The sequence below is a fragment of the Pipistrellus hanaki genome (genome assembly GCF_964339955.1).
Source record: "Pipistrellus hanaki genome assembly, chromosome: 8".
In the NCBI taxonomy this organism is placed as follows: Eukaryota; Metazoa; Chordata; class Mammalia; order Chiroptera; family Vespertilionidae; genus Pipistrellus; species Pipistrellus hanaki.
The window spans coordinates 10,181,861-10,201,634 of NC_140510.1; the positions used below are offsets into that span (position 1 = coordinate 10,181,861).

General features: G+C 49.3%; 1 protein-coding gene across 3 annotated transcripts in view; it reads left to right on the top strand.

Annotated features, from left to right (window-relative positions):
- Nucleotides 1-19,774, top strand: part of SCTR (secretin receptor) — a 60,936-nt gene that overhangs the window by 35,386 nt on the left and 5,776 nt on the right. For all 3 annotated transcript variants that reach the window (XM_084892229.1, XM_084892228.1, XM_084892230.1), the window contains 8 exons: nucleotides 51-163; nucleotides 5,702-5,799; nucleotides 7,386-7,515; nucleotides 9,511-9,664; nucleotides 12,825-12,885; nucleotides 14,121-14,190; nucleotides 17,125-17,216; nucleotides 18,604-18,730. In XM_084892229.1, coding sequence (XP_084748355.1) covers nucleotides 51-163; nucleotides 5,702-5,799; nucleotides 7,386-7,515; nucleotides 9,511-9,664; nucleotides 12,825-12,885; nucleotides 14,121-14,190; nucleotides 17,125-17,216; nucleotides 18,604-18,730 — 845 coding nt within the window. The remainder of the gene's footprint in view (nucleotides 1-50; nucleotides 164-5,701; nucleotides 5,800-7,385; nucleotides 7,516-9,510; nucleotides 9,665-12,824; nucleotides 12,886-14,120; nucleotides 14,191-17,124; nucleotides 17,217-18,603; nucleotides 18,731-19,774) is intronic.

Genomic DNA, 19,774 nt, shown 5'->3' on the forward strand with positions numbered 1-19,774 from the left:
GTCTGCCTCTGGTCCCTGTGGCTCACACACAGCGTGCTCACCATCCACAGGCTCCATTTTCCGAAACTGCACACCGGGCGGCTGGTCAGAAGTCTTCCCCAGGCCTGACCTGGCCTGTGGGGTTAACGTGAACGACTCGTCCAATGAGACCAACGAGAAGCGGGTAAGCCTGTCAACCTCCCTGGAAGGGACCTGCAGGGGCAAGTCCCAGCACCGGCCAAGGACAGTGCCCTGGGGTGCGGCTCCCACCCACCTTTGTCCGGCACATCACCTGGGAGTCAGTGGGCCGTGGCACAGGGGACTGCCACGTGCTGCCATGAGTCAGGGGACTTGGTCATGAAACCCAAAGAGAAGCTAAGTGGTGGCTACAGGCTCAGGCCAGGCTGGTGAGTCTCAGCCCTGACCTGTGACCTTGGTGGGGTGTGGATGACTTTATTCAGCTGTGCCTCCGTTTCTTCGTCAGGAAAATGGGTTAATAATAGTTCTCACCTCACAGGCTTACCGAGAGAACTAAATGAGTTAATCCACGGGAGTATGAACAGGGCGCCTGGCCGTAGTAAGTGCTCAATCAGTGTTCACTCTCAGAAGAGAGAGCCCCGCCCCAGGGTGTCCGTCCCGGTTTGAGAGAGGACACTGTGCCTTGGGCTGCACTCCTTCTGGTGCCTCCTGAAGTAGCCGTCCACTTCAGAGAGCCCTTCCCTCCTCGCTTCTCCTGGCTGGCTCGCATACAACCTTTTATTTTATTTTATTTTATTTATTTTATTTTTTTTTAAATATATATTTTATTGATTTTGTACAGAGAGGAAGGGAGAGAGATAGAGAGTTAGAAACATCGATGAGAGAGAGTCATCGATCAGCTGCCTCTTGCACACCCCCTTCTGGGGATCTGCGCGCAACCAAGGTACATGCCCTTGACCGGAATCGAACCCGGGACCCTTTAGTCCCCAAGCCGATGCTCTATCCATTGAGCCAAACCGGTCCCAGCTCGCACAGAACCTTTTAAATTCCACTCCAGAGCATCAACCCCAGAAATGCTTCTGCCTGTCCCCCCAGGACGGGCTCCCTGACGGTTAGCCTCCAGCTATCGCCATGTAACATGAAGTCATCAGCATGTCCATGGGCACCCACTGCTCTCGCTAGAATATGAGCTCCTGCAAAGCCTCCATTCACTCGACAAACGTTTGGGCAAGGCCCGCGGCTGAGCATGGAAATGCGCAGTGACAGATTGAAGAGTCATTTCCCGGCCCCATTGCCCAGCACGATGCCTGGCCCCTCTAAGGTGCCCAATACATGCTCATCGTTGGGCTGAATGTCTACCTGATGCAGCTGCTTAATGCGCAGTTACATTAGTGCTCAAAGCATCCGGTGTAAGTTCATCATGTTCTCCATTTTGCAGGTGAGGAAACTGAGGTGTAAAGGGTTTAATGCAAAATTGGATTTACCTCAGTTATGGTCCAAATATAGTGGAAAGGAGACCTAATTGGCTTCAGCTCACATTAAAAAAAAAAAAATTAAAATTAAAAAGCCCCTAAGATTGGAAGGCCTTCAGACCATCTGATTCACAATGGTCCATAGTGCAGGTCCACAAATTGGAGCGCAATTTGTCTTTTATTCTGAGATTTGAACCATCTTTATTTATTTATTTATTTACTTATTTATGTTTAGTCCTCTCGGGATGATATGTGTTTTTTCCCATTAGATTAATAAAAGAGGAAGGTGTTTTTTTCTTCTTTTTAATCCTCACCCAATGGCATTGTTTTGCATATTAACTTCTAGATAGAATGGAAGGGAGGGAGAGAGAGAGAAACATCTATGTGAGAAAGACAATGTGAGAAAGTCACATCAATTGGTTGCCTCCTGCACGTCTCCAGACTGGGCATCAAACCCCCAACCTGGGTATGTGCCATGACTGGAAGTTAAACCTGCAATCCTTTTGGTGTGCAGGACAACTCTTCAACCAACTGAGTCACCATCCTATTTATTATTGTTGAAAAAAATTTTTTTCTTTTAATCAAATGATGGTGAAAGTCTGAATTTGTTGGTTTTCTCTCCACTTCCTTGCTTGGCACACACCTCTCTATTATTGACAAATATTATTGACAAAGTGGGCTCAGACCGGCAGAAAGACCAGGCAAAGATGTCACTTGAACAAATAAGATGGGGTTTGCTCACCTACAGCAGAGGTTGGCAAGCTACAGCCCTTGGGCCAAATCAGATCCACCACCTGCTTTTGCAAATAAAGTTTTATTGAAACATTGCCACGTCCATTTGCACTACAAGGACAGAATTGAGTTAGCTGCAAAAGAGATCTTACGGCACCCAAAGCCTAAAGTATTTACTACTTGCCCTGTATGGAAAGAGCCTGGTGACCCCAATCTAGATGCAGAAGGAAGGTGGCCCAGTCAGAATACAGAGCAGAGAGAGAGGTAACATGACCCATGGTGGACAGCAGTGAGGATCCCGGACTGCATTCTCTGGCAGGTGGTGCAGTAGTTGCAACTGTCAAGGGCAGGGGCACTGAGGTTGCATCAGGCCTCCTGGGAACAGGACTCTTTCTGAGTCAGACCTTAAAGACACAGGGCAGGACCAGGACTGCCTGAGAGCTGGCCCATGTGTCCCGAGGGTCAGATGGTGGACCATGACCCCCGCCAGAGGGCAGTGCAGAATACTCAGCCTGAACACTATGCTGTCACCCGGGCCTCCTCATGCTGCCCTAGGCTGCCCCAGACGGCTCCCGAACCGAGGCTGCAAAACCAGGCGTCCCCGAGGGTGAGGCCCACACCCTCGGCTGAGGGGCTCACGTGGGCCCTCCAACATTTTGACACTTCACTGCTCTCTGATGAAAGGTCTAGGAACCATTAATCTGGTGCAACCTGCTGCCCTTTTGGCTCTCTGTAAGGTGGCTCCTGGGAGTGCAGTGACATCAGTGGGGAAGCTCAATGTCACAAGGCAGCCGTCCTGTCAGAGGTCACCTCTTGCTGCCAGAAAGTGTTTGGTCACTCCGAATCAAACCTCCTTTCTGGTAACTTCTTCCCGCCGGTCATACTCTGCTTCTGCACGTCCATCCACCTCATAGTGTCCTCCCCTGAGTTTGTTTATCCCTCTGGGTGTGATGTGCCCAGTTTCGTCATGTGCTCTTCAGGTGACAAGATGAGCCTTCATGGAAATAATCCAGTTTATTAATGTGCCTCCTAAAATAACACGCCCAGCCTGGACTACATACTCCAGATGTCCCAATGTGGCCGGCTGCTCCCCAGCGCTCCACTATGTAACTGAGAGTAGGCAGATTTTTCCAGCAGCTACCTCATACCTCATACCTCATGCCTCACACCTCATGCCTCATACTTCATGCCTCAGACCTCAGACCTACGACCTCAGACCTCAGACCTCAGACCTCATGCCTCATACCTCATATCTCATACCTCAGACCTCAGACCTCATGCCATAATCTCAAACTGCTGCTGAATCATGTTGAAGGGTGGATGATGGGGTGGAGGGTGGAGATGAAAAAATTAACAGCCCTGCCTGTCTTCTAGGTGCCAGCCATTGGCTAGATACTCTACCTGGTACCTTATTTGTTCTTCCAACAAGCCTGCAAAGTAGATGTGATCCCCATTTTGCAGATGAGGAAGCTGAGGCTCAGAGAAGTTAAGTAATTTGCCCAGGGCCACACAGCGAGTGAGGGTTTGGAACCCTTGCTTCTTGGCTCTGAGGCCTGTGTTCTTTCTGCAGCACACTTCCCGAACACATGAAGCTTTGGCCATTCGGCCTCAAGGTCATTTTCATGTGAATAGCTGTCAGCCAGCAGGTTTCCCCAATACTATTCCTGCACCTGTTTTCTTTTTAAATCAAATACCTGTTTTCTTCTGGTTGTAAAGTATGACTGACCCACTGTAGCAAAATGAAAGGTGTAGAAAAACACAACTGAAAACAACAGTGCTATCCACCAACTTACCATCCAGAGCTAACTGGTATTAACATCTAACACATCTCCTTACTACCTCGTTTCTAAGCATGTATGAGATTAGACTACATGAAATGTCCATATTTAGTCTTTTTTTAATCTACAAAAAGGAGTGATTTCATATAACTTGACATAACACTGTTTTGCAGAAGGGGATTGTATTTTGCCTTTCCTTTGACATTATGTTCTGAGCATGTCCCGACATCTTTTCAAACTCTTGGGAAGCAGCATTTTAGTGGTGGCCTAACATGAAAGTAATTTGGATTTAAAATCATTTAGTTTAAAAAATAAAATAATTAGTTAACTTATATTGTTGGACATTTGAATATTTTTGTCACAAATAGTTCTGATAACCTCTTTATGTATAAATAGGCATTATATTTCTGATTATTTCTTAGAATTAATTCCTGGAGGCAGAAGGAAAACCTATTTCAAAGGTTCTTAATCCCTGATACTTTCCAGAGAGATTGAACAATTTCCACTCCACTGTACCCAGCATAGAATATGTTTACTTCCAAATATTTGTTAATTTGGTTGATTAAAAAAATGGTATAGTATTAATCTTTTTAAAATATATATATATTTTATTGATTTTTTACAGAGGAAGAGAGAGGAATAGAGAGTTAGAAAAATCGATGAGAGAGAATCATCGATCAGCTGCCCCTTACACACCCCCTTCTGGGGATGTGCCCGCAATCAAGGTACATGCCCTTGACTGCAATCGAATCTGGGACCTTTCAGTCCACAGGCTGAAGCTCTATCCATTGAGCCAAACCGGTTTTGACAATATTATTCTTTTAATTTTTACTTCCTTGCTTATTTTTAAGGCTATTGTACAATTTATTTTTTTAACCTAAATGCAGGCCTTTACATTTATCTCTACATGTCAATTTATTCTATTCCATTGAGATCTTTTTGAATCAAAGATGAACCAAGAGTGTGAAGTGTCTGCTGAACAGTAAGTGCCTGCTTGGCCACATTAACAGGAGCGCAGGGTGTAGATCAGGGGAGGTGACGGCCCATTCCACTTCTTCCCGGTGAGAGGATACACCTGGCGCTTTTCAGCTATCCAGTTCTGGGTATTTTATTTAATAAGGACATTGACAAGTTGGAGCATATTAATGAAGCAAAATGGTGAAGGAGGTGGAAAGAGATTAAAGACACAGGGAACATTTAATGCTGAGAAGATAAGTGAGGCACAGGTCGGAATAGCTGTATTAAAAATGACAGGCCTCTCTGTAAGCTCTTCATAACTTTTCTGTTAGTGTAAAACTATTCTAAACTGTAAAACTTATTTTTAAAAAATAAGACAGGCCTTAGGTACAAGTCAAATTCAGTTTATTTTAAATGGTTCAAGAAACAATAAGTGCAATTCAAAAGGTAATAGATTTTAGCTTTAGATGAGAAAAAAAAAAACCATAACATTTTGCCCTGCTGCATACCAAGTGACTTCCTTATTTCTTGGAAGGCAGTGAGCACCTCGTCCCTAGAGGTATTCAAGCAGAGCCTTTAAATTCAGGATGTATGAGGTATATACGTTTGAGTCGCTATCAGGTGATCCCCAGGATCTTTTCCAAAGCCAAGATGTTGTGAATCTATGAATTGGTGCCCTTGGAATATGAACCACATGGCAGTCGGAGTTGAAGGATTCAAGCAGCCCGAAGCAGGTACTCTCCGAGGCAGAAAAGAGCAGAGCCAGCCGGGGGGCGGTGGGGCTGACACGTGCTCTCCCTGCAGCACAGGTACCTGCTGAAGCTGAAGGTCATGTACACCGTGGGCTACAGCTCCTCCCTGGTGATGCTCCTGGTGGCCCTCAGCATCCTCTGTTCTTTCAGGTGAGGACATGTCCCCAGCCTTCCCTGCACATGGACTTCGCACCTCTTTTAACTGCTCAGGCCAGAGGAGGAAGGTCTGGGTGGGCCACTTTGTCACCTCTTAATCTAAGCTGACCTGTGGCAGACGTTCCTGTGACTGAACTTCCTGTGAAGTCTGTGACCCTGTTCATTCCTTTATTCACTCAACCTTTCCTGAGCATTGCTAAGAACTTACCGCACCAGTTGCTTTACACGTAGTTATTTCTAATGTTCACACAATGCTAATTACCCTAACGTTACAGGTATGTTAGCCAGACTCTTGGTTGCAAGAAACAGAAACCTTCAAACAAAGGTGATCTGACCCACATAACTGACGAGTTCGGGGGCATCTGGCTGAATCTAGGTGCTCAAGGGTGTTAGCACAACTAGGTTGGCCTCCCTCCATTTTTCCGCTTGCACCGGCCTCATCCTGGGGTAGACTTCCTGCAGGGGAGCAGACACAGCCACCAGCAACTGCAGGGGCACATTCTAGCATTCTTCAGCACCAGCACAAAGAAAGTCTATTCCCCATTAGATGCAATGAAAGTCCTGCGGGAATTCTCACAGGCCCAGCTTGGGTCACATGCCCAACCCTGAGCCAATCACTGTGGCCAGGATTGGAGAGCTCCAATTGGTCAGGTCTGTCATGAGGGTGGGAGGGTGGAGTCAAACCCACCAGAGTTGGAGTGGGTTCCCTCTAAGGGAGCCTGGTCTGGTACCTGGCCTACGGCAACAAGTAACAAACCTCTGTCCCTGACAGCAGAATAGGAAACAGGCTACAGGGAGTGAAAAGGCTAGCTCCAGGTCATGTAACTAGCAAGGCTAGCTCCATTCATATAACCAACAAGGCTAGCTCCATTCATATAACCAGGAAGGCTAGGTCCAGTTCATATAACTAGGGAGGCTAGCTCCAGGTCATATAACTAGGGAGGCTAGTTCCAGTTCATATAACTAGCAAGACTAGCTTTAGGTCATATAACTAGCAAGACTAGCTTTACATCATATAACTAGCAAGACTAGCTTTAAGTCATATAACTAGCAAGGCTAGCTTTAAGTCATATAACTAGGGAGGCTAGCTCCAGGTCATATAACTAGGGAGGCTAGCTCCAGGTCATATAACTAGGGAGGCTAGCTCCAGGTCATATAACTAGGGAGGCTAGTTCCAGGTCATGTAACTAACAGCAGCAAAGCCCAGGTCTGCCTTTCCCCAAAGCCTGTGTTCTCTCTGTGCTGCTTGCCTTTAGGACCTCCTTCTTCCATCCCTTCTTACCTTCTGAACAACTGTAGAAGCTAGAGATGGCAGTAGGTCAGGGAAAAATATAATGCTGCCCTGTGACCCAGCTTTTATTATTATTATTGTTGTTGTTGTTGTTGTTGTTGTTACAGCATGAGACAGAGTAGACTGAGCACCTGGGGGCTTGGGTACTTACGCAGGTTGTACTAACAGAGTGACACAGAGAAATGTGTCACCTGGGAAGAGTTCCCCTGAGCACTGGGGGAGGGTGGGCCTGCTGCACCCTGGCTCCTCCCAGCGAGGGCCCCCATGGCCCTGCTTCCTCTCCCTCCAGGAGGCTCCACTGCACCCGCAACTACATCCACATGCACCTGTTCGTGTCCTTCATCCTGCGTGCCCTGTCCAACTTCATCAAGGATGCTGTGCTCTTCTCGGACGACAGTGACCACTGTGAAACCCACAGGGTAACGTGCCTCCGTGCCCAGGGCGTGGCTCACGTTGGAGAGGGTGGTAGCCTTGTTCTTCCCAGAGTCCCTGCTGAGGCTGCACTTCATGCCCGTGGTAGAGGGCCAGGAGCTGGGCTGGGTGAGGAGATCCAGGGAGAGCTCCACGTCCCCACATGTAGCCTGGGTCCCGTATGAGATCGGCTTATGGGGAAGCCAGGGGGGAGCTGCCGCTCAGCTCCCATGTCTGGGATTGGCCACTCTGAGGTTGAGATATATAGCAAGCAAGGATCATCCTTTCCTGCTCGTGCCAAGTCCCACTGTAGACAGATGGCTAAGTGTAGAGACGGTTGGTTGGTTGTAGAAATAAGGGGGTGAGCATATGCCTGTCTGCACACACGGGTCTGCAGTAAAACCACGTGCTTGGTTAGATCTAACCCTCTTCCTCATTCTGAATGTGCTCAGATGAGTCTTAATTCATTGTAATATCACTTTGTGTCCACGGGAACCCCTTTAGCACACATAACAGATAATTATCCGCCCGTGGCTTAAACAGAGGGGTGTTCCCCACATAGGCAGTCCATAGACGGGCAACCCAGAGCTGGCACCGTGGCTCCATGCTGCCATGAAGAACACGGTCCTTGCCCCTCTTTCTGCTCCGCCGTTCTTGATCCCATGCTTTACGCCACGTTTGCATTTGGCTTCTGCAACCCCAGGCCCACATCCACGGCCCAGACAAAGAGGAGCTAAGTAGAAGGTTAAACACTTTTTCTCTTTGGGAGGCTTTGACTTTTTGTTTGGGGAAGAACATCCTCCCCAAGACTCCTACCTACCTCTTATTGACTAGAACTGCAAAGGAAGCTGGAAGATTGATGTTTTTTTCACTAGGACAGTCTCCAAAGCAGACACAGGTGAGGGAGAAGGGGTTTGGAAACTGAGATTGGTTCAGTCACCTGTCTGCCACTTTCCAGACTCACATCTGGAATTCCTCATGGACCTGTTAGGTTTGTGTCTAGTGTGTGTGTGTGTGTGTGTGTGTGTGTGTGTGTGTGTTTCTGATTCAAACTACGAGGTCCCTAAAGTGGGAACCATGACTTTCAGGGAGGTCTCCAGGATGAACTAACAGTAGCAGACTGGGTGTCAGGAAACTCTTTCAGGCCCCACCCCATTCCTGACCAGCTTAGACAGAGGAGAAGTCCAGTTGTGCCCCGCAGGGAACCTTCTTGGATTCTGCTAACATCAGACTTTTGAGCCAACCATGAACCACGCCTGGACTCAGAGTCTCTGGGGGCCACAGGTGGAGCCGCAGATGGCCCGCAGCAGGAACGCCTCCTCTCTGGACGTGACCTTGCAGCCGTCCATGCAGCAGCCCTCAGGCCAGCCCAGGAGCTGTCCTGTCCCTAGGGGACAGCTCAGTGAGAGGAAGGGGACCCTCATGAGACGGGTATAGGAGCCATGCTGGCCTAGAACCCCACAATCCCACAGGCATAGCTCCCAGGGATCCCGCAAAGGCCATGCTTGCTGTAAGTCACTGGCCAACACTGTGGCAGCCTCATCAGATGTTAGAGGCTCCGGTCTGGATGTCATGTACCAGCCAGGGGCCATTTTCACTATAATCAATGTTGCCCCTGTCATACTGGCATGTCCCTTCTTCATCCGTTTCCAGGGATACTGAGCTCGGAAGGGTTTTAACCCTCTAGATGTGCCTTTTCCTCTCTAGGCCTCAGTTTCCTCGTCTGAAAAATGAGGGAGTTAGGGGTTGGGCAATATCTGACACAATTTTACAAATGGTAGCCAATTCCAAAATTTGAATGCTTCCATGAATCGGTTGTGACTGAGCCTACCAACTGTGGTCTTCTGATAGTGGAAGGCCACAGGGGATGACCGTGAGGCCCAGGGGTCACTCTGTGGCCTGGCCCCTGACCCCTACCATCCCTTGTCTCTGCCTGTGAGGCTGGCCACCAGAGGGCAGCCCACACTCGCCCATGCTGGGACTCACTGCTTCTCTCTGTCCAGGTGGGCTGCAAGCTGGTCATGGTCTTCTTCCAGTACTGCATCCTGGCCAACTACGCCTGGCTGCTGGTGGAGGGCCTCTACCTTCACACCCTGCTCGCCATCTCCTTCTTCTCAGAGAGGAGGTGCCTCCAGGGCTGTGTCGCCCTCGGATGGGGTATGTTTCTCTGTGGGGACAGTGGCCGAATGGCATATGGGAAAGGGCGCTGAGTCAGAAGAAGTTGGTTTCTAGTTCCACATTTAAAGTTAGTTAACTGGTGTGATCTTAGATTACTTGCTGTTTAACCATCAAGCTTCAGTTTATTTATCTGTCAAATGGGAAATGTTAGCTAAAATGTAGCCCCAATTTTGGGCATCTAAAGCTTTTTGCAATTTGATCCTATCCAACACTTGTTGCCTCAGCTTCCTTAGACATTCCATTTATATGTCCTCATTTTTGCTTCCTTTCTATATTGGTTAGGGTGCTTTTGACTGTAGATATCATAAAATCTAGCTTAGATAAGACTTAAATATAAAGGAAATTACCAGTCAGTGGCTCATGTAACTGAAAAGCCCAGGGGCCACCAACTTCAGCAGCTCAGCAGCGTTTCTCTGTGTCTTTCTACTTGTTCTGTTAGTGCTCCCAGCTTCTGGGCTACTGGCTTTCTTGTTGCATCTAAGGAGGCACAGCATCCCCACCTGCTGGGAATGTTTTGTCCTAGCATTTCCAGCAAATTTCCTGAGGTTCTGATTGGACCAGTGTAAGTCTCATTTGAACCAATCACAGAGGCCTAGGGGGATGGAATACACTGATTGGCTTAAGCTATTCAATCACATAGCTTCTCAAAGGAAATCAGGATTCAGTTTCTAGGAAGGAGGGGAAATGATAGCGATAGGGAGACAATCAACTGCAGAACGAAATTCAGTGGATTCAAAATGGAAGGTTTTTATAAGCAGAAAGAAGACGGGCAAGAAATTTAAGAGTGGATTATTTCAGGCAAGGTCACCTTCCCTTAGGGAAGGGGTGGGGAACCTTTTTCCTACCAAGGGCCATTTGGATATTTAGAACATCATTCACGGGCCATACAAAATTATCAACTTAAAAATTAGCCTGCTCTATTTGGTCAAACATTTAATGCCTTGGCAGGGCCAGACCAAATGATTTGGGGCCATATATACCCACCCCACAGGTCTTATCTGGCAGATGACCTTGCAGATCAGGGAATTTCTGATTGACACTGTAATTAGGGATGAATGTTAGGGATGAAGTCTTGGTAGGGCCTAGCAAAAGGGATGCCATTTGGAGTCTGTTCTTGTCTTTTAACTTCACCAATGCTCTTTCTAGAGACTTCTGCCTTCCTGCTCTATTGGGCTGATTTTTCCCTAGATTTGCTCAACCCCCTTAACTTTCATGCTGAGAATCTCCTTCATTTTCCTCCACAAATGTTATCCCTTTATTTCTTGTATCCCTCTCTTTGGTTTACTCTCTGATTATGTTGGAGCACATCCTCCAGTATCTGCCTAAGAAATAGTTCATGGAAAGTAGATATATTTTTGCATTGCATATCTGATAATATCTTTGTTTAATTTTCACATCTAATTTGTAGTTTTATTGAACATAGAAATTAGATTGAAATATAATTTCACCCAGAATTTTCAAGGCCTTCTGTTTTGGCATCTGATGGTAGGGATGTACCATGTCATCCTGTTTCTTGAGCCTTTTTTTGCATCTCCCTATATAAGCCGAGCAATCGTCTCTCTGTATCCTGTGTTTTAAAATGTCACAGGGAGGTGTTCATCCGTTTTCTGGCATCTAGTGGCTCTTTTATCTGGAAACTCACATCCTTCGTTTTTAAAACAATATTCTTCCATTATCTATTTAATCATTTTTCCCTCTCTGATTTTTATCCTCTTATTGAAACTTTTAATCAGAGAATGCATATCCTAGAATCAAACCTCCAATTTTCTCATTGTTTCTTCCTACTTTTAATTTCACTCTTTGTGTCCTGCTTTATCTTCCAATCCAGCTATGAATTTTTAAAAAATCTTGGTTATCTATATTCCATTTCTGAGCCCTCTTCCTTGCTCTCCGAATGCTCCCTGCTTTCAGCATCCTGTTTGTGTCTTGCAGATGTAACCTTTTATCTCTATGATGATATTCCTGAGGGCTGTTTATTCAGCTTCCTCCTGCCTCCTGTATGGTCTGTTTCCTCTGAGTTCCTTTTCTCTGGTTGTTTTGGTCCTTGCCTTTTATGTCACCAGCTTTCCTCAGAAGTCAGTGGCCTTGACTTTTCATATTTAAGCATGAGTAACTCCAGAGCTGACTGAACGCCGTGTATCTGGAGGCATATGTCTCCAAGGAGACTGGGCTAGAAGTGGCCCCTGTGGGGAGGGTTACCAGCATCACTATCTATAGGCCCTTTGTCTGGGGCTATTTGGTTCCTCCAGAGAAGAACCCTCAGCCTCCTGCCTGGGGTAGAGGTGACAGGGGAGCAGGTCTGACACGGAGCAGCACAGGGTGGGGCTCTTACATGCAGCGCCTAGATGAGCATGTCCACTTGAAATAGCATCTGAGCCACACACACAACGTACAATTCTCCAGTAGCCACAGTAAAAAGAAATACATGAAATCAATGTTAAGTTGAAACTGTGGAGAGAGCATCGGCCTGCGGACTGAAAGGTCGCGTGTTCTATTCCCGTCAAGGGCATGAACCTTGGTTGCGGGCACATTCCCAGTAGGGGGTGTGCAAGAGGCAGCTGATGGATGATTCTCTCTCATTGATGTTTCTAACTCTCTGTCCCTCTCTCTTCCTCTCTGTAAGAAGTCAATAAAATATATTTTAAAAATGTTAATAATGTGTTTTCTTTCAACCCAATATAACCAAAATATTATTTTAACATATAATTAATATGAAAATTGTTAATAACATATCTTATATTCTTTTGTTTGTGCTAAATATTCACTCTGGTATTTATGTTGTCCCTTCAACACCAACACATCTCCACTGGGACCAGCCACACACCAAGCACTCAATAGTCACGGGTGGTGAGTGGCCACTGTCCTGGACAACACAGGTGTAGGCCATCATTTTGTCCCCTCTCTTCCCTGAGGGTCCTCCAGGGTCTGGCTCAGGCTCCTGGGGGACTGAGAGCCCCTCGTGGCCTTCGGGATCCACCTGATCCTGCCTGTTCCCAGGACATCCCTGCTAACCGCAAGCCTGAGGCTGCATGTCTGTGAGGACTGATTTCCACGGGGGTTCCTCGGCCCTGGCTCCTCCGGGGCTGGGGAGCCGGACTGCCCCGCTCTTCACACGGCCTCCCTCTGTTTCCGCCCCCAGGCTCCCCGGCCATTTTCGTTGCTTCGTGGGCTGTCACCAGGCACTTCCTGGAAGATGCGGGGTAAGCTGTTTGAAGGAGAGGCAACCAGAGTGCCCTTTACACCGTCCAGTCTTCAGACAGGGTGGGCACTTCTGGGGACTGTCCAGGCGAGGCCTGTTTGCCACATGGGGCCACAGAAGTCCTGCACTGCCAGGCTGCCCGGGCCATGCCCTCCAAGGCCACTCTCCCTGCCGGCCTGCCCAGCAGCTCTGTGCTTAGACAAGCGCTTCACAACTCCTGGCAGGTGCCACCCAGGGAGGAAGCTGTAAGGGCCAAGGCCGCTCCCCTTCCTCCTGGGCTCTCCTCCGCTCCTCCCTCTCACATGCTCCCCCAGGAGAGCCCTCATCAGCGCCTGATGGGGACAGGAGGAGTCCTGTTCTCTAAAGGTGGGCGGCGCTGGGAGGGAGGTGAGCCTTCGGGGGAGGGAGGCACAGGAAAGAAAGGCTGGCAGGAGCCGGGGAGGGAGCGAGGCGGCGTGGCCGGTCCTCTCTGTCACAATGACACCCAGGCTGGGACGTGGACCAGGTCGGCTGGGCTTACACATTTCTTGTAGTCCAAAATTGGCCCCAAATAGTGGTTTCAAATTCATTTTTATTGGGTAAATTCACTAAAAACAAAACAAACAAAAAAAAAAACTGGATTTTTTCAGCTTCTCTAGAAAAAATAGAAAGTTCTACTAACATTTTCCACTTTTTTTTAATGGCAAACCAGCTGAGCAGAGTGTGGCTGCCTTAGACCAGGCACATCCTCTCCAGGTTGCCAAGTACCCACCACACCTGACATCTGGGGGTCCTAGGTCACATGACAGTCACCCAGCCCCTTACCTCATGCACGTCACCTGCCTGGTTACTGATGGCAGTTGAGTTTTGAGATCTGGAATCTCTGGCTCCCAGTTCACACACATTTGCTCCCCCAGATGCTGACTGGCATGAATGGAGACAGGGCACTAATGCCTCAGCCCCAGCAGTGCTCCCAGGCAGCAGGAGGGGCAGGAGAGGGGCAGCAGGAAGAGGGACAGCAGGAGGGGGGCAGGAGGAGAGGGGCAGCAGGAGGGGCAGCAGGAGGAGGGGCAGCAGGAGGAGGGGCAGCAGGAGGGGAAGGAGGAGGGGCAGCAGGAGAGGGCCGGTTCCTCGTGCTGAGCACCAGCCACAGGGCAGGACCCCTTGAAGGGCACCCACAGGAAGGGCACCTCGGGAATGAGTCTTTTCTGATAAGCCCAGCTCTCACTCCTAGTGATGCCTGGCTGTGCCTCGTAGGTGCTGGGACATCAACGCCAATCCGTCCGTCTGGTGGGTCATCCGAGGGCCTGTGCTCCTCTCCATCCTGGTGAGTGGCCCTCCTCCCCTGTGCTGGGCTCAGGAAGAGGGACAGCACAGTGGCTGGCCTTGGGGACAGGGCCAGCCCCTCCCACCAGGTGCCGAGGAATAAAGCTCAGAGGTGGGCCTGCAGCAGGGCAGCTGGAAGTCCCCCCCTAGAGAGTGGTGAGGGCAGGGGGGCCAGGGACAGGCAGGGGCGCAGGAGCTTCTGGGACTCATCTTCCCCGTGTGTGGGCGCTGAGACATGGTGAGCCCTCCTTGCCCTCAACTGGCTGCTCCGCGGTGGCCTCAGTGCCACCTTCACTGCCTCCGCTCTTGGGGCTTGGTCATCGGAGGCCTCCCCCTGCTAAACTGGGAAGAGTCACTGAGCTGGGGTCGTGGAGGGAGGGCGTGTGTTTGGGAGGCGGTAGTCCTGGGACTTCATCCTAACTCTCAGGTGCTTCCGCTGGGCCTATGGGTATGGACAGGAATGCGGGACGGAGGGAGGAATTCATGGGGGGACGCAGCGGGGTTGTCCTGTGGACTGAGTCAGCCCCTCCGCTGAGCACAGGCTCAGAGGGAGCCGAGGCTGCAGGACCAGGTGACAGGAAGTGCTCCCGTGGCCCCGCTGGAGCGGGAGAGGGCGAAGCACATGGCAGCAGCCTCTCCGCGTCCACCGGCCACTGGACGGCTCCGGGGCAGTGGGCGGAGGCGGCCATCCCATGACTTTCTTCCCTTTTTTTGGAAAATGATAGAATTTGTATTAAAAAAATAGGAAGACACTATATATATATATTTAAATATATTTTATTGATTTTTGTTACAGAGAGGAAGGGAGAGAGAGAGCTAGAAACGTCGATGAGAGAGAAATATCGACCAGCTGCCACTTGCACACCCCCTACTGGGGATGTGCCCGCAACCAAGGTACATGCCCTTGACTGGAATCGAACCTTTCAGTCCGCAGACCGACGTTCTACCACTGAGCCAAACCGGTTTCGGCACGAAATATATTTTTAAAAGGGAATAAAATCACCCATAAATCACCATTTAGCATCTAGATACACATTATGAATACACATGCTTTTCCTTATCTGATTTGACATTTTTACTTATTTATTGTTTTTCAAAAGGGAGAGAGACAGAGCCATCAATTTGTTGTCCCATTTATTTTTTAAAAATATATGTTTATTGATTTCAGAGAGGAAGGAAGAGAAAGAGAAACATCAATGATGAGAATCATTGATTGGCTGCCTCCTGCATGCCCCCTACCGGGGCTCAAGCCCATAACCCTGGCATGTGTCATTGACCAGAATCGAACCCAGGACCCTTCAGTCTGCAGGCCAATGCTCTATCCACTGAGCCAAACTGGCTAGGGCTGTCCCACTTATTGATGCATTCATTGGTTTGTAAGTGTCCTGACCAGGGATTGAACCCATAACCTTGGGGTATCAGGACAACTTTCTAACCAGCTGAGCTAACCAGCCAGGGTTCCTTCCTACCTTTCCTTTGAGCACACTTCCTCCCTCCACCCCAAATGCTGCGTAAGGTTTTGTGGCCTCGTTTGTTGGCCGTATCACTTAGCAGTAGATGTGAGCTCTCCCATGTCCTTCGAAGTCATTTGATGAACCAGTGGCCACGGCTGCATAGTACTCCCCCGGAGGTTTCCTCACTCCGTCAAGAGGTTTTCTTTCTGGGACTCTGACAGCCCCGCCCGGTGGACCCCAGCTGGGGGACGACCAGCCCCAGTGTCCACGCTGACTTCACAGGACCGTGTCTGTCGTGGCTGAGGGAGGTGGGACGGGCACTCCATATGCAAAACATCTCCCTCCCAGCCTGTCACGCAGCCTAGAATTGCATCATTTACATCTTATTCTTGGGATCCTAAGATTTTGTTTCTTTTGCCTACAAGTGCTCCCTATTAAATTAAATACAGCTCTAAGACAATCAAATGAAATTGATGGCCTTTCTCTGGTCACCCCACACACAGCCAGCTCAGAGCACGATGCATAACAATCAGAGCAGCAGAGCCCCAAAGCAGCAGTGCCGGGCAGGGTGTCCTAGACAGGTCGCTAGTCCTGTGTATTCTGGCAAGCGTCCCCGGCCCCAGGCTCTTTGTATGAAAAAGAAGGTGCCTCACTGGGCGATCCCCCTCATCGCTGCTTCTGGAAATGGTGCTGGGGCTGGTGCTGAGCACCCAGGTGGGCAACTTCATAATGTTCTGGTGCTGAGCACCCGGGTCGGGGAAGGGAGCACCAAAGTGAAGAAACCCCACTCCTGTCCTTTAGCACGTTATGATCGAGCTGGCAGACAAACAGACAAGCATACAACTTTGACAGAGGCACGCATTTAGCCCCTCTCAAACATGTCAAGTGCTCTCATGCAGTAGCATTACCCCTAACTACAATGCATGAGGAAAGGGAGGGAGGTGATCAAAGAGGGCTTCCTGAAGCTGGTGGTTGAGCTGCCAACTGACCATAAGGCACTGAGGCAGTTCTGTGTGACCCCTAGACCAGCAGCTTCAGCATCGCCTGAGGGCTTAAAAATGCAAATTCTTGGGCCATACGGATGCAGCAGTCTGCACTCTAACCTTTGAGAACCCGTCTGTAACGGTTCTACTCAAAGTGTAGCCAAGGGCCAGCTTTAGCATTCTGGGAGCCGGTGAGAAATGCAGGGTCTCAGGCCCACCAGACCTGCACTTTAACAAGCTCCCAGGGGTTCCAGGCCCTGGGTGTGAGGAGTCCTGCCGTGGCTGAGCTGACTTTAGGCTCCCGCAGCGCTGGGCAGGAGTGCTGGGCCTCCAGGGCTCCACACAGCGTTTAACCGGGACGAGGTGGGGCAGAGGGGAGCAGTGATGCGCCATCCTGGGGTCCTGGGTGTGGTCTCAGTGCCTTCTCTGCCTTCAGTCTCAGGAGGGGTGATGGGGAGGCACATCATCTTTAACAACCCTCTGTCTTGTGTTTTACAGATTAACTTCATACTTTTTGTAAACATCCTAAGAATCCTGATGAGAAAGCTGAGAACCCAAGAGACAAGAGGAAACGAAGTAAACCATTATAAGTGAGTGGGGGCGAAGTCGTAGGCATGCTCCCTCAGCACACAGTTACTGAGCACCTGCTGTTCACCCTGCTGGTGCTGGCACCACTGGGCACGGGGGAGACGGGAAGAGCGTGACCCAGTTCCAGGGAGTTTATAGTATAAATGGGGCAGGGGAACAGGTTTGTTGTGAAGCCGGAGATACTGCGTCGGGGGGAGGAGATAGGAAATCCCAGCAGGACCCAGGAGTCAGGGTTTTGCCCTTGGGAAAAGGCTAGGTAGGTGTGTTTTTCAGGGAGAATGACCTCAACTTCCATCAGACTTTTAAGATGTGTAATCCAAGAATACTTTAAAATCACTGAGAAGTTAAAGAGAGATGCTGTATTAGTTTGCTAGGGCTGCCATAAAATCCACAGAATTTTGAACAAGGGATATGAAGTTTCTCACAGTTGTGGAGGCTGGATGTCCAAGATGAAGGTGTCGGCAGGTTTGATTTCAATGGAGGCCTCTCTCCTTGGCTTGTAGACAGCTGCCTTCTAGCTGTGTCCTCATACGGCCTTTTTCCTGTGCTCACATAAGCCCCACACTAATGACCTAATCAACCTAATCACCTCTTGTAGGCTTTATTGGAAAATAGTATCGTCACATTCTAAGGTCCAGCTGGTTAGAGCTTGAACTTGTGAATTTGGGCGAGGGCGAAATTCAACCCATCACAGATATTAAAGGCAAAGCAGTGTCTCCCAGAGACCTTCTCTGCCGTGTTCACAGTGTTAAGCTAGCAGCAGCCCGGATTGCTTGGTGACAGATTCCTTAGGCTGTCTGCAAGGCAGTGGGCTCCAACGTAGGGTGGAGCTGGGCATTCTGGATAAAACTGCCAGATAAATCCAGGCTGCTCAGTTCAATTTGAATTTTGGATAAACAACAAATAGTATTTTTAGCACTTGCATTCCCCCAAAATCCATTGTTCATTTGAAATTCAAATTAAATTGGGCATCCTGTATTTTTATTTGCTAAATTTGGTCAATCTGGGAAGAAAATGAAAGAACTCCTTATTATCAAACAAATGTGAATGCTGGCCTTGCTGATACTACATTAGGCCCCGAGGGGCAGCCCTATATGCACATCGTCATGAGTAAATAGTTATTTGAGCGGGCCCCTGTTCTGATGTTTTTACTGGTGGGATGTCCGCTCAGGAAGTTTTGGGACTGGCCCTGGGTTGCTAAGTGTTGTGTCTCAGTGACGGGTACGTGAGAGTTGAAATTTTTCCAGAATAAAAAGTAAAAACAAAACAGTTTGGGAACACTGCTGCTATGCCTCCTGCAAAAGATGAGAGGGGGTGTGCAGAGCTGGGCGCCCCGGGGCGGGCCAGGGGCAGAGACTGCCACGTGTCCCTGCGTCTGTCCCTCTGCAGGCGTCTGGCCAAGTCCACCCTCCTGCTGATCCCGCTCTTCGGCGCCCACTATATCATCTTCGCCTTCTCGCCAGACGATGCCATGGAGATCCAGCTGTTCTTTGAACTGGCCCTGGGCTCCTTCCAGGTGAGTTTCGGGCCTGTGACTTTCCTTGTTTCCTGAGAGCGGCCTGCAGCCTGGCCTGCGAGCCCGGCCTCCGGAAGGGCTGAGCCGTGCGGTTTGGGGAGGGGGTGCCTCGTGGCAGAGACACAAGAAAAGCAGGGGCAGGACCTCACTGTGCTGTGTGACCCTGAGGGGACCCAGGTCCCCACCCAGCAAGTGGGGGTGGGAGGTAAGACGAAGGGGAGAGACGGATTATGGGAAACAAAAAGGAAAAGTAACCCGAGCATGCAATATTGTGCAACTTTCAGCCTCCACACAGGCAGCGATGTGAGCCCCGAGGGTGATGGCTGAGCCATCAGAAAGAGGGGCAGACTTATGTGCACACATATGAGCCTAACCAGTGGTCAAGGACAATAGGAGGATGGGGGAAGGGGGGGGATTGGAATGGGGGGTTGAGGACAAATATGTGATACCTTAATCAATAAAGAAATTAATTAAAAAGAAAAGTGGGGCAGGAGGATGGCATTGCGGAAGGGTGTTTGAAAGAATAATACTCTCACATCCATAGTGGGAAGTCCATAGAAATGCCCCAAACTGAGAAACCAGAAGTAGCAGCATCAGCGTATTATTGAGAACCAGTGAGTCCCAGCGGTTGCCTCTGAGGAACAGGAAATGGGGGAGGGGGTGTCAGGAGGCTGCTTGGTGTGACTAGAATCATCTGACTCTGAAACCATGAGCGCATACAACTTATTAAAAATAAAAACCAACTTAAAAGGGGAAAGATGAAGGGAGGAATTGCCTACCTACTAATTCCACATGCGTTGTGAGGGTAAAAAATGAGTAGCCTTGTCTGGCCGCAGGGGCTCCCCGTTCCACAGGTCACTTGCTCACCTGCTCACAGTGTGTTCTCCTGCAGACAATGTGGGGTAGCTTTCAGGGAAAACGTGCAGAGGGCGCTGTCACGAGGGGTCAGTGAAAAGAGAAAATTAAGCCAAAAGCGCGCATACAGAAGCCAATTCCATTAAGTCCTGTAACTGCGGGACAGGCAGGTCAGAAACTCAGCTTCCC